We start from the raw sequence: 14158 nt of genomic DNA, 5'->3' as shown, positions 1-14158 counted from the left end.
TGCATCGTTTAATTGAATAGAATAAAAACTTTTCTTGGTAGTGCAAAAGAGGTATAAAATTCTGAGCTAGTTAAAATTCGAATTTGAAGAGGTAGTACCAAATGGACCGCCTAAATGTTGAAATGCTTGTCCTTAGTTTGTTAGAATGGTACAAATTTTTTGTTGGTGTTACAAAATAATACAAAAATAGTATAAAATTTTGACTAACAAAATTTGAATTTGAAAATGTGTCACCATAACTAAATGACCCTTCTTCATTTATTTGAATGGTACATTTTTTCTTGATGGTACAAAGTGTACAAACATAGTAAAAAATTCTGACTTAGTTAAAATTCGAATTTAAAGACGTCACACCACAGCTAAATGAGCAATCAAAGTTTGATATGGCTCTCCTTTGCTTATTTAAGCAGTATAGAAAGATACAAAAATAGTACAAAATTTTGAGCTAAATTTAGAATTGAAAATTCGCACCACAAAAATAGTTGTGCAAATTTTGAAATGACCTTTCTTTGATTATTTGAATGGTAATATTTTTCTGATGGTACGAAAATGTACAAAAATAGTACAAAATTTTATGCTAGTTAAAATTCGAATTTGGAAATGCATCACAACTAAATAGGCCACCCAATTTTTTAAATGATTCTCCTTCGTTTATTTGAATGGTAAAACTTGTTTCTTGGTGGGACAAAAAGGTACAAAATTCGAATTTGAATATGTCGCACTACAGATGATCAAAGTGGCTGGAATTTTGGAATGGTTCTTTTCGTTTATTGAATGGAACAATTATTTTGAAGTACAAAAAGGTACAAAATAGTACAAAATTGCGAGCTAGTTAAATTTCGAATTAAAATTTTGCACCACAAAAAGTTAATGGTCTCCAAATTTTGAAATCACCCTTCTTCGCTTACTTAAATGGTATTTTTTCTGTGTGGTACAAAAATGTACAAAATAGTACAAAGTTATAAGCTAGTTAAAATTCAAAATTCAAGATGTTGCATTGCAGCTAAATAGGCCCATATTAAAGCAATTTCCAACTAATAGTAGTAGTATTAATATTAGTAGTTGTAATCATATAAGAAACACAAATGTTGAGCCATTTGCGTACTGGTAAGTAATAGGAACAAATTAAACAAAATGAAGATTCGTAAAATTTGAAGGTTGAAGGGCTTGCTTGTATAGAGACATACTTCAGAAGCATGGGAGAAATAGTCATGAAAGGGGATGGAGCCAATTTAAATAGACTCTTAGAAATGAAAATGTAACCAAGTTATATAAATTTAGAGACTAAAAATAAGCTCATTCAGAAAGAAAGTTGACTTTCGGTAAGGGAGAAACATAGACTGGTATAGAAACCTTAAAGAAGAAAGTAAGTTTTAAATTCTCTGTAGCTCCCAAGTGGCATAGATTGGTTAAATTTAAACCATGCATAGAAAGTAGTGCTATAGTACGACACAGGAAACAACAGAGAGAAACGCATGAACAGAGGAGAAAAAATGGAACCTTTACACAGACGCAATAACTTACACTCAAACTGCTGCGACTTATAATGGTCTTATTGACATGATAGAAGAGATGAAATGGTTCTTAAAAGTGTGTGATCACTAGGACACCAATGCATGGCCTACAATGTCCTCTAGTGTATTGAATTTAGGTAAATTATAATTAGAAACGACAAATGGTTTATAACGGGAAATTTTTTCAATTAATTTTTGCAATATCAGAGCCTAATGGTTCCTAATTGCCAAACTTTGAATTTAGGTAGATTATGAGAAACAAGGGATTTATAAGGGGAAATTTTGAAATTTATTTTTGCGATATCAGGATCTAATGGGTCCTAATTGCAATTTTTTGTTACCGTTAGGGGACATTAGGGGACCTGACCTCGCGTTCAGACGAATGCGTAAAAATAACTGGAGAATGAAATGTACACTCGGAACGGAAATTAGCGTTAGGGAACGTTAGGGGACATAAGTAGCATTGGCTGCTATGTGAATTTCCAACCCTAAGTTCCTCGTGGTCATCTCTTTTTTTTTCATTATAGAAAAATGGCCTACTATGTGAGTTACATCGAATACAGGAGGTTACCACTTTTTTCGTATAAAGTATTCAATGCCCTCATACCAAATTTGAAAACAGAATTTCTGTATGTTTCGTCGTTTGCGAGCTACACCCAATTGAATATTAGTCATTTGAACTTGAGATACTCTTACTGCCCTTGTACTGCCCATGAAAACAGAATTTTTATACAATGTACCGTTTACGAGTTATACACGGTTAAATATTTGACTTTCACTTCTAAGTCACAACTTGTGTGGTATATAGTAGTGGATGTCCCTTGCTAGAGGCGAAAACAGAGTTTTACGTCCCACGATTTGCCGGCTAGGCTAAAGGAGGAGGTGAAAACAGAATTTTAATATGTTGTACCGTTTACGAGTTATACAGGTTAAATATTTTACTTTCACCTCGAGGTCACAACCTTTGTAACATATAGTTGTTGACGACCCATTGCTAAATGTGAAAACAGAATTTAAATATGTGTACCGTTTACGAGTTATAGACGACATTTACGAGTTATACACGATTAAATATTTGACCTTTGATCTCGAGATCACGAATTCTGTGGTATATAAAAGTCGATGTTCCATTGCTAAATATGAAAACAAAATTTAAATATGTTGTAAAGTTTACGAGTTATACACGGTTAAATATTTGACCTTTGACCTAGAGGTTATATTTAATGCAGTCATACCAAACATGAAAACAGAATATCAATTTGTTTCGTCGTTTAAGACCTACGCCCAGTTGAATATTTGACCTGGAGGTACTTTTTTATTGCCCTTATTCTAAATTTTTATATGTTGTACCGTTTACGAGTTATATATCGTTAAATATTCGACCTCTGTCCTCTATAAAACATGTCCAGAAGAGTCTCTATAGGATATAATTTAATCTATATTAAATGTATTTTGTAGGGGCTGAAGGATAGACGCCATAGTCTTTTATAATTTATGTTTAGTTTCTGCTATGTTAAAGAGGGGTTAAAAACATTTCGCATTCATATATATGTAATTTTGCTGTTACATAGTGTCGTTAGAAGGGATAACGTCTTTCTTGTGTAATTTCTGTATGTTAAATAAAGGTCCGAAAATGAGGGTCATAAAAGGAAAGCTATGTAAATAAGGGTTGGAATATGTGTTTGTAGTCTTTGATAAAACGAGGTGCCGTAGGGCAAAAAGACTAGGTTGGGTGTAATTACTGCTATTTAAATAGGAGTTGCTAAAATATGTAAAAAAAAAAGTGGATCATGTTTGTTAATTGGAGTTAGCGGTCATGCGTGTTATACACTATCTGAAGAATCCGTATTCTTATTTTGACCCCTGGAGGAATGTTCATGTTTATCCAAAAAAGAAACATGAGTGAAAAGTTTCATAGTCTATGTTTTTTTTATCTCATGTTTTCGATCACTTATTTTCTTTTGTTCAAACATATGATCTGGATTTTCCATTAGTTTCCCAGAATTACTGTTTGCAGACGACATTGAGAAAGACAATACATTTTTAAAAGTTTTAAATATTTCTTTGCTATAATAACTAAGTTCCGTTATGTTGATATCCGTGGAAGTTAGTGTGAAACACCAGCATCGCTTATCACCTCCACTTAGTTTTGGTATTACTGACGACGGCCGACTTGAATCACAACTAACAACGGTCGAAAGTATGATAGGACGAACGAAAGACAGTAACAACTAAGAAAAATAAACAGAAGAGTAGAATGGACGAAAGAAAGAAAATATAACGCAGTTCTTACATGGAATAAAATTTGACACATATTATATTTCTTTTGTTGGTGATTCAATTAAATTAGTGCGGGCCGCGGTGGCTCAGTGGTAGAGCGCACCTCTGGTGCTTGGGGTCCCGGGTCCGATCCCAGTCCCCGCCAAGTGAACTTTGTGGTGGACAAACACCGTGTGCGTGAGTTTTCTCGGGGTTCTCCCGCTTCCTCCCACTTTCTTTATTCCACCATTTCGTTCATTACTCATCATCACCGTCTCCTTTAGCTTAACCGGCATAAGCGTGGGACGTAAAACTCAAAGATTTCAAAGATTTTTAATTAAATTAGTTTACATGTTTCATTTTATTTGTTTTTAATGCACAAGCTACAAATCATATATATCAGATGTTGACCATTACAAATATAATTTAAGCCAATTACTTTTGATAATTTCCCTTCTTTAAAGTGTAAGTTATATCCATATACTCTCTGTTACCTTGGTTTCTCCAAACGCGGAAAAGTTGTGGCTGGGCCTTTTTCGATATATATCTTGCAACTTTCACCGAACATGCTTGTAAATACGGAAGTTAGCATTATGTGTTAGTCAAACCCTTAATACGACTCTCAATCGGGCCCGTTATGATTTCCGATATTAATGAACAGCAGTTTGGAAGTCCAAAAATAATCAAGTTTGATGATATCAATACCATGATAAAATCGCTGCAAAAATGCGCTGCGCTATGATTACGATTTCCGCCAGAAACAACCTCGTTCTATTTTTTTCACAATGTTTCATCTTGAATACTTATTTCTTTTTAATTCTACCGCCGCACAGTGGAGTATTTTACCCTAAAACCCGGACAAAAGTCGAAAAAATAAAATTTGAAAAATACATGAAATAAAGTTTATTTCTTGTTTTTTCGATAACTGATGGATCTTGTAAACATAAATTCCATTATTAAAATATGAAATGAACGTAAATAATAATCACTGAAGTCACTCAATTTTTCTGACGATGCGAATTTAAATGTGTGGCTGCGCGTAGTTTTTGAGGTATTAATTTTAGTTTTTGAGGTACAAATAACATCGAAGATAAAGCCAGACTTTTAGCGGTCATGTCCCCAGAAAACGGAGCATGGCTTCAAGCTCTACCATCACCATCTCTGGGCCTACACCTATCCAATGAGAGCTTCCGAGTATCAGTTGCACTACGGTTGGGAGCAGATATATGTGAACCACACCACTGCCCCATTTGTAACACCTTTGTAGATAAAAAAGGATTACACGGTTTGTCGTGCAAAAGCAGCGCAGGCAGACACCCACGTCATTCAAGTGTAAATGATATAATATTAAGAGCATTAACATCAGCAGGGATCCCAGCAGTGAGGGAACCGATTGGATGCAGCCGATCTGACGGAAAAAGACCCGATGGTATGACATTAGTACCTTGGAAGAAAGGAAAGGCATTGATTTGGGACTTCACATGTTCAGACACCTATGCCCCCTCCAACCTACAATATGCCTCAGTACAAGCTGGACTCGTAGCTGCTCGAAGAGCGAAAGAAAAAAGGAATAAATATAGCAATCTACTCGATAACTATTGCTTTGTCGCAATAGCTATTGAGTCTAGCGGTTCTTGGGAAGAAGGAGGCCTCAAATTTATAAAAGAAATCGGCCACCGTCTATCAATTAAATCAGGAGATAATCGAGCAAAAAGTTTCCTGATTCAACGCATAAGCATAGCCATTCAACGTGGGAACGTGTCGGCTATAATGGGAACGTTACCCACTAGTAAAGAGCTAGAAGAAGTCTTTCTTCTGTAATTGCGGAGAAGGGAGGTTAGGAGAAAAAACAAACATCATTGGTGCATCAATTTATGTAGCAACCGAGCAAGGAGTATGAAGAGACAGCTCACAGTCCATAAGTTTATATATATATATAAAAACAGCATAACAGCATGAATGCTGTACCGTACGTCAAGACAGTGACATAACATGACAGGTTGGAGCCTTTGAAAGCAGAAGATTTAGTAGTACCTGCCGAACATCATGGGAACAAAGTACCGAAGAATAGATATTTACTGTTTCATTTGAAATTTTCATTATAACAGTTTTTTAATAATCATTGTTATTTTACAATTCTTATGTAATTACTTATGGTTGTATCTAATTGCTTTCAAATCTATAAGTTATGTATTGAAAATAAAATGTAGTAGAAAAATTACAATAATAACTAAAATTACATATAATAAAATTAATCAGAGGAATTGATATTACCAATATTAGTTAGACTTAATATTTTTCAGGAACTAAAGATTTAACAATTTGTAACCATTTCTTTAGTTCGTCTATATTACGTAAACCTAAACGTTTACCAGTTTTAACATTATATAGTTCAAATACCTTAGGATTAATCTGTTTAGTACATACATAGGGTTCAGTATATAAGTCACAAAACTTATAAATCCTCTTCAAAGATGCGTCACTTTGTGGATGCAAACGTACAAAAACAGGATCGTTAGTCTCTATTTTAGTTTTTCCAACTTGATGTTTTTCAATTTTTTTGTTTCGTGATTGGAAGTTTTTTGTTGTACGTATACGTACCACACTAATTAGATAAGAGTAATCAAGATCATCATTTGCGTAAAGCTTAATACCAAAATATTGTTCAATTGGTTTTATAGAATCAGTAACATTATGTATGTAGGTATCAGTAACAGAATGATTTAAGAAATGTGTAATTTCAGTTACGTACTTAAACCAGTCAGAGTGACTGTTTTTACAGTAATGTCTGAACATCATTCCAAGATTACGATGAATATTTTCAACTATTGAGCTACTAGGATGATATGGCGTGACGAAATGAACTTTGATATTAGCGTTATTCATAGCATATATAAAAACTTTACTGCGAAATTGAGCGCCATTATCACAAAGAATATGTACAATGGGTCCGCAATGAGGAATATACCCGTTTAAAATTCTATGCACAATTGCTGCAGAAGTTGCTTTCCTCAAAGGGTATACTACCAAATATCTTGTAAATACATCCATTACTGTGAGTAAAAAAGTGTCACCAGTTGGTGCTCGGGGTTAAGATCCATAAAGATCTATAGAAATAAAAGAATGAGGTCTCTCAGGTATGATTGACAACATTGGTTTGTATATGGCCCGATAATTGTGCTTGATTTTCATACACTCCTTACAGTCGTTAATGTAATTGTTGATTTGATGCCGTAGATATTTCCAATAAAAAGATGTACTGATTAACGAATATACCTTCTGATATGCAAAATGCCCAAAATCATTGCGGTATGCTCTTAATATACGAGGTACTAGCATCGGCGGTATACATATTTTTTCTATTTTTATATTTAAAGTCATTAATCACTAGTACATCATTTGACATTTGATATAACGAATTCCAGTTACGTGGACAGTCACAAATTTTCGGACACACTGTTAAGTGTTTTATGATTTTCGCAAACTTTTCATAATTTCCTTGTTCTTCTTTCAGTTCTTGCAACGATATTTTATTTATTTCATCCTGAAGAACTTTAAATGAATTTATAGAAAGTATTCCTATGTTCAGAACTAAGGAAATAACCTTGATAACGTATCCACAGGTATGTTATGAACGCCTTTGATATGCTGTATTTCAAAATCAAAAGATTGCAGTTCTAATGACCATCTTAATAGACGACTGTTATAACCTTGTACTCTTTTAAGATGCCGTAATGAATTATGATCAGTCAATACTGTAAAATGACGGTCAATAAGATATGGGGCGAACTTTTGAAGTGCAAAACGTACAGCTAGCAGCTTAATTTCCGTTGTTGTATATCCCTTTTCCGCATTCTTCAGAGTTCGGCTACCACTATGTATCACTGCGGGGTCCTCAACAGATGCATTAGGCTGCCAAAGTATCCCAGAAATTCCGGATAACGATCCATCACATTGAACGTAAAAAGTACGACCAAAATCGGGATAGTTCAACTGAATATTTTTATAATACTGGTTTTCAAGTTATTAAAACTTCGTTCTTGAGCATCACTCCACTGCCAAGGAAGCAATTTCGGCAAACCGAGGTATCGATCTCCTGATCCAATTAAACAAACCCAAAACTTGGCGAGTTTCTTTTAAATTTGAAGGTGGAGGTAAATCTTTTATTGCTTGATTTTTTGCTTCACTAAAGCACATACCCCGTGCAGTAATATTATATCCAAGGAACTCAATAGAAGTCTTGAAAAAATTTTGACTTCTCTAAATTAACCGTAAGTCCTACGTTTTCAAGACGTTCTAAAACTGTTCAAACTTTTCAATTATTCTTCGTGATTCTTTCCCATTATTAAAATATCATCCGCATAAAAACAACTACATTGGAGCGAAGATATTGCCATAATACTTGATTTAAGCAAGCTGCCAAAGCAGCGTTTCCATTAATTAATCCAAAAATAACTCGATTGAACTCGTACAACTGTCCTTCGAAACAAAAAGCTGTATAAGATCTAGAATTCTCTTCTAATAATAGCTGATTATAAGCCGAGACGAGGTCCAAATTCCCAAATATGATATTGCCTTGTAGAGAACTGAGAATTTCATCAATATGAGGATACCTTACTTGCTGTAACCGTATATGTTTGTTTAATTTTCTCAAATCCAGGACTATTCTCGCTTGTTTCCATCCTTCTTTGGTCAACATGAATGGGATGAAGATATAAACTTTGTGATGGTCTGATAATCCCATTTTGCAACATATCACAAATTTGTTTCCTCACTTCATCCCTGAATTTATACGGTATAATATAAGGTTTGGTTACAATTGGTTGATTTGTATCCACATCAATTGCATATATGAAATTCTTACAGCAACCTGGAATTTTTGAGAACACTTGTATATTGGTAAAGTATATTCTTAAATTCCGGAATAAATTTACAATATTCATTATCAAAAGAATCAGTAATTTCCTTTACAATATCATCAAATGTCTTATTTTTTATAAGAGTTTCGGTTGCTGAATTTTCTGTACTAATTTCACAATTATTTACATCTAAATTCACATTATTTATGAAAGGCTGACATTGACTTGCTATATTATCTGTAGCCGGTATTAAATTCAAAATAATTTTGTCATTGAGTGAATTTACCGTAAATGTTTCATTTTCAAAGTCTAGCACAGCGCGTAGCTGAGTAAGAAAATCTAAACCTATTAAAATATTTTCATTTAATTCTTTAATGACTAGCACTGATGTAGAAATTTCCTAATTTTGTAAAGAAATTACTACTTGAACCTTCCCCATAACCCTTTTTTATGCTTCCGAGTATAATCAACCAAAATTAAATTGTCAACATTTTGCAGCCTTGGGTTAGAAATATCTTTCGTGAGGTAACGCCAAAATGAATATGAAATAAGAGATGCAGTTGCTCTAGTATCAATCAAAGCTTGCAGTGAAGTATCATTAACTTTAATTTGTACCCTGGCTGTACAATATGTTTTTAGGAAAATAAAATCATTATCAGTTACGTAATTATCACTAATATTATCATCTGATAACCAAAAACAATTACGTACAGGAATATATTGGTAATTATTTGTATAACTTAGAATCTTTGGAATTGTTTCATCACTAGTATAATATTCTTTATCTGCAGAAAATTTAATACAAGACTTTAAAGTATTGTTATCAAACGAAGAACTCATAATTTTAGGATTTGGTATTTCAGTTGCTGGCGTGGTTTCACCCCATCCCCCACCAGCTGGCGTTAGTTTAAAGTAGAATTGTTCATCACATTTACTAAGTCACACTGAATCGCACATTCTTTTGTGGAACTGTTACAAAGATTCGGTTCATTTCTTATCTGTTTACGATTATAGAAATTTCTGCCATTTGCACGGCTATAATTATGACCAAATTTGTTTGCATTCGTTGTATTAGGTAAAATACACCTATTGCTTCTGTAATTTACTTAATTTGTAATATCGGTAAATTTAGAACTTTTATTAGGTTCGTCTACGTTACCTGTAAATCTGGAATTTCTATTTGTTTGATTTACGTTATTATTAAGTCTAGAATTTCTATTTCCTCCACAGTTACTTTGTTTAACACTTATGTTATGTATAGGTATAGGAAGGATTATTGCGTACATTATTGTTTGTATGACATTGTGTAACTCTTTGATTTTCAAAGTTTTAGACTACTAACAATAGGTTATTAAAATCTATACATTGCAACGTCATCAAAATTTCTTGCAGTCTATAAGGCAATTATACAAAACTCTAATAGATGCGATTATTCTTGAGTCAGGTTGATATGGATTCGATATATGTACTAATAACGAAGTCCATAATACTCTTATCTACACGTGGGTCATACTTTTTACTTCTAATGTGGGCATCCCTGCTAGCCAGTATGAAATCATTCTCGAAGTTGGCTAATAAAATTTTCTTAAAATCATTATAACTACGTATGCCTGACTTAACTGCGTTAAACCATATAGAGCAAGGAGGTAATAAGACATGAGGTAGGATCTTAAGAAAGTTAGACTTACCGATTCCTATTAACTCACATTCTGAGTCAAATTTTTCAATAAGAGTGCTCTCCGGTATATCATCAACTCGACAACTAAATTTAGTTAATGACATGATCTCACTAAATTTTACCGGTACTTTTAGACATTTTACATAATTAAATTTAGCAGATTTTAACTTCCTACTGTTTACTTTTATAGAATTCTGATGTGTTCTTTCTTCAGTCTTCTCACAGAATTGGAACTGGTATCATCACTGTGACTTTCCAATTGACTACTACAATCTCCATATCCATATTGTGGCATGGTAGGATTTACTTCACTACTGTGTACTGCTTGATGCATTATTGGGCGTTGTATTTTAGTATCAATTTCTGGAACTAAGAAATTTATGCTGTCTTCTCTATGAGCAATCCTATTATTTTTGAGTTCCAAAACTTCCCTCTATAATTCATGTATTTATGCTGTATTACTGTTAATACGAGCATCAATTCTATCAAATTTATCTTTCAAAGTTTGGGATAATTGTTCAAGTTTGAGAGCTTGAGATTTTTCAAACTGTTCTAATTGATCTTTATGCTATATCTCCAACTGGTCCAATTTTACTGTTTGTGAATTTTCAAACAGTTCCAATTTCCTTATCATTTGCTGTTCTAAATTATTCGTCAACTGTTCTAATTTTACTGATTGAGCTTCCAGTTTACTTTCTATGAACTCTTTCATTTGGAGTATAACATTTTTAAAGTCCGTGTTTGATAATTCATGCGACTGTCCTACAATTTGTTGAATGGTTTCCATCTTTTGACTTGTATTAATAACTCGTTTATTTCTTAATATCATATAGTCTAAAATTTTGGCTAACCTTACTAAACTTCAGATTGAATCTAAAAAGTCCTGAGCGGAAGCACCATTTAAGATATAACTATCACTCCAGTTCGTGTATGTATTATTTATATATTTTAATTTTATAACATATCACTATAAGAAATTGCATACCTTAGGGAAAGAATAGTATTTTAAATCAATATATTTAAAAATGTATGTATTTTTCACCACCAATTGAAAGTATATTAGTACATAATGGCGTTATTTTCATCTCTTCTTACTTGCATTTTCCATCGTTGCCAACAGCAGAAATTATACAATATCATTCGTTGTACTCGTTGTACATATATCGTTGTAAGTTAAATCTTTTGTTAACTTAGTCCAAGAATAAAATTTTGCCCGAAATTGTCCCATGAAAATAAAAAAATGTATATCTAATTTGCTTTTTACGTGAGTTCAGAAGGAATTACAGCAGTTCCCTGACATAAACCGATGAGTTTAATCTTTAGTTGATTGAGTTTATACAGAAAAGTAGAATTAATTTTATCAATTAGGGTTTCATGCAAGTAATTCTAAAATAAATAACATTTACTGAAACTTTCAAGTTCATAAACTGCACTCTGAATTATGACGCATGAAATTTGTTGCCTGTCCTCGTTTGGATTATCTGTCATTCATACAAAGATCAGGTTTTCCGAATCAATATTACACTTAGCCTACAAAATCCCTATTAAACAATGGCAAGGGAAATCAGAAGAAGAGAAAATCATAGTTAAAGAGACAAAGAAAAGAAATTCAAACCAGTTTCAGAGAAGAGATGGGTTTGTTAGTGGACGTCTCTAAGCAAGGCCTTGTCAATACGAACGATGAGAACACTTCAAGAAAGTTTTTTTGTTGACCATGAAACTGCTGCCTGAATAACTGGTGTGGATTTAAACTTGATTTTAAAAAAATCAAGATTATTCTGTAGGCAATTTAAAGTAGCCATGAAATAGACGTGGAGAAATTGTAGAACTTCCTACTGCCACTGCAGAACTTTATGTAAAACTATATAATATGTACCCGATGACTCCAGCCCTACATAAAGTTTTAATTCATGGCCCAGCAATCATAAAACATGCTATTTTGTCTATTGAGCAACTCTGAGAGGAGGCAACTGAGGCTATAAACAAACATTTTCGATTTAGAGGACGCACTTCAGCCATAATAATAGCCATCTCCAATTAGCGACATCCTAATCGTGTCCTCCAGCCAAAGGGATAATTCTTTTCCTTCAAGTAAACATCTCATCCTTCCAACAAGAAAAAAATAAAGACAGTCAGTTTCCGTCTGTACAATGCTCCACACATAACAAAATTTAAGTCTGAAAAATGACATAACCTTTCCCAAATTCATATAAAACTTCACAAACGTAATAGATTTTGGAAAAAAATAACTTTACAGTTGGATTTCTCTTCGAGCGGGGATGTTGTTTAATATGTCACATGACCATACTGCCATTTAAAATAAACAAGTTGATACCAAGATGGCGGACGACAACTTTAACCACGTCATAATGTTTCTCCATACCACCAACATTGACCCCAATTGACTTCGGATCGACTGCATTTACAGTTTCTTAAAAAGTTAGCCCGGTCCAGACTTTTGGCCACACCCTGTACAGTATATCTATAAAAGTGTATTGCTGTTTCTATTTCATGTTTATGTTACTTTTTATCCATTATTTGGTGTAACCAATGTTAATTAATAGCAAAACTAAGAGTTTTCTCTTAAAATGTTTCAAAGTATTTACCATAGGCAATTTTAAGCAATAAAATAAATAAATAAATGGCACACAAGATAATATAATTTCCCTTATTTTCCTTGCTGTTCAAAACTGCAGGACCAGGTTTTGGCTATAATGTATCTTTAAAACTGTAGGTAAACACAAATTAATTTAATTTAATCGATTGTTTAATGACACTAAATGGTAATTATTTTTGTACGGGTTTCAAGACTAAATACTCCACTGTGCGCCGTAAGCATAATCAGCTTATTTAGAACCTACGATGAAAATTGACTTTTTTTAATGCACATTTGGCATTTGTATAGATGTATTTGGGCACATTGATTTAAGAAACCAATCAAATAGAGCCAAATTAGCAGACGTTACACCCACACGGTGGAGTTTCATTGGTGAAACGTATACACATTCTAGAAACGTGTTGGGAGATAAGTTTGTGCGTGGTGAAATGCTATTGGTTGATTGGGTTGCCTTTACAGATGTTGAACGTTGTTTGTTTGTCGTACAGGCAGAAGTCTTGAATGAAAGCGGCATTTCCCTGTGTAATGTTTAAAGGGCAGGAAGTTCATGTTATTGTAGCTCTGTGAAGCATAGAAGGATTTTCTTTAAAGTGGGAGTTAACGTAAAACATGAAGAAACTTTGGTTGTGTTTGCTGGGTATTCTGCTCATAGCAGGTGAGTGAACTTGTGCCGGTAAATTCCAAAAAAGTTTGGAGTAGACATTAATTGTTGATGGAACGTGTTAGATACGAATTTTAAAAAAAGAAAAAGTGCACGTGGGTATCAGAAATTAAAACTAGTAGCATTTGCATTTAGTGGAAATGGCAAGTTGATTTACCGAATACATCAATAATTTGACAACCAGAAGTTCGTGCAACACATGCTTGAATGGCCAAATGGTTGTTGCAAATTGTACTGACAATAACTGTGTGTAGTTCAGCTTCATGTAGCATGATTATACTTGAATTATAAGTTCTCGTGCTTTTTCACATAAATCTTACCACTAAATAATTGTTGCTGAATCTATTTGACAGTTCCACTCCGCCCTTCAGACATCTGTACTTTTATTTAGTAATATAAATGATTTAAAAGTATTCATTCAGTCTTAACGATTATGTCCTTGTACTTCATGTTCAAAAGGAAAGAAAATAGGTTAATGTACTGAATGACGTAGTATTTTCATTGTAGTTACTTCTGTAGAGTGTTCTAGACTTGGGCGCATTACCAGTTTTTTTCTTGGTAATAGTATAC

At 33.4% G+C, this 14158-nt stretch overlaps 1 protein-coding gene across 1 annotated transcript in view; it reads left to right on the top strand.

Moving 5' to 3' along the window:
- The first annotated feature begins 13318 nt into the window (after positions 1-13318).
- Gp93 (heat shock protein 90 Gp93) overlaps positions 13319-14158 on the top strand; it is a 46295-nt gene continuing 45455 nt past the window's right edge. The window contains exon 1 of the mRNA XM_081742780.1: positions 13319-13582. Within this exon, the coding sequence (XP_081598906.1) occupies positions 13537-13582 (46 nt within the window). The 5' untranslated portion in view covers positions 13319-13536. The remainder of the gene's footprint in view (positions 13583-14158) is intronic.

The sequence above is a fragment of the Thermobia domestica genome, chromosome 16, assembly GCF_964235325.1.
Source record: "Thermobia domestica chromosome 16, izTheDome1.hap1.1, whole genome shotgun sequence".
Taxonomy (NCBI): Eukaryota; Metazoa; Arthropoda; class Insecta; order Zygentoma; family Lepismatidae; genus Thermobia; species Thermobia domestica.
The sequence above is the reverse complement of the archived record's forward strand: the minus strand, read 5'-3'. Positions and strand labels throughout refer to the sequence as shown.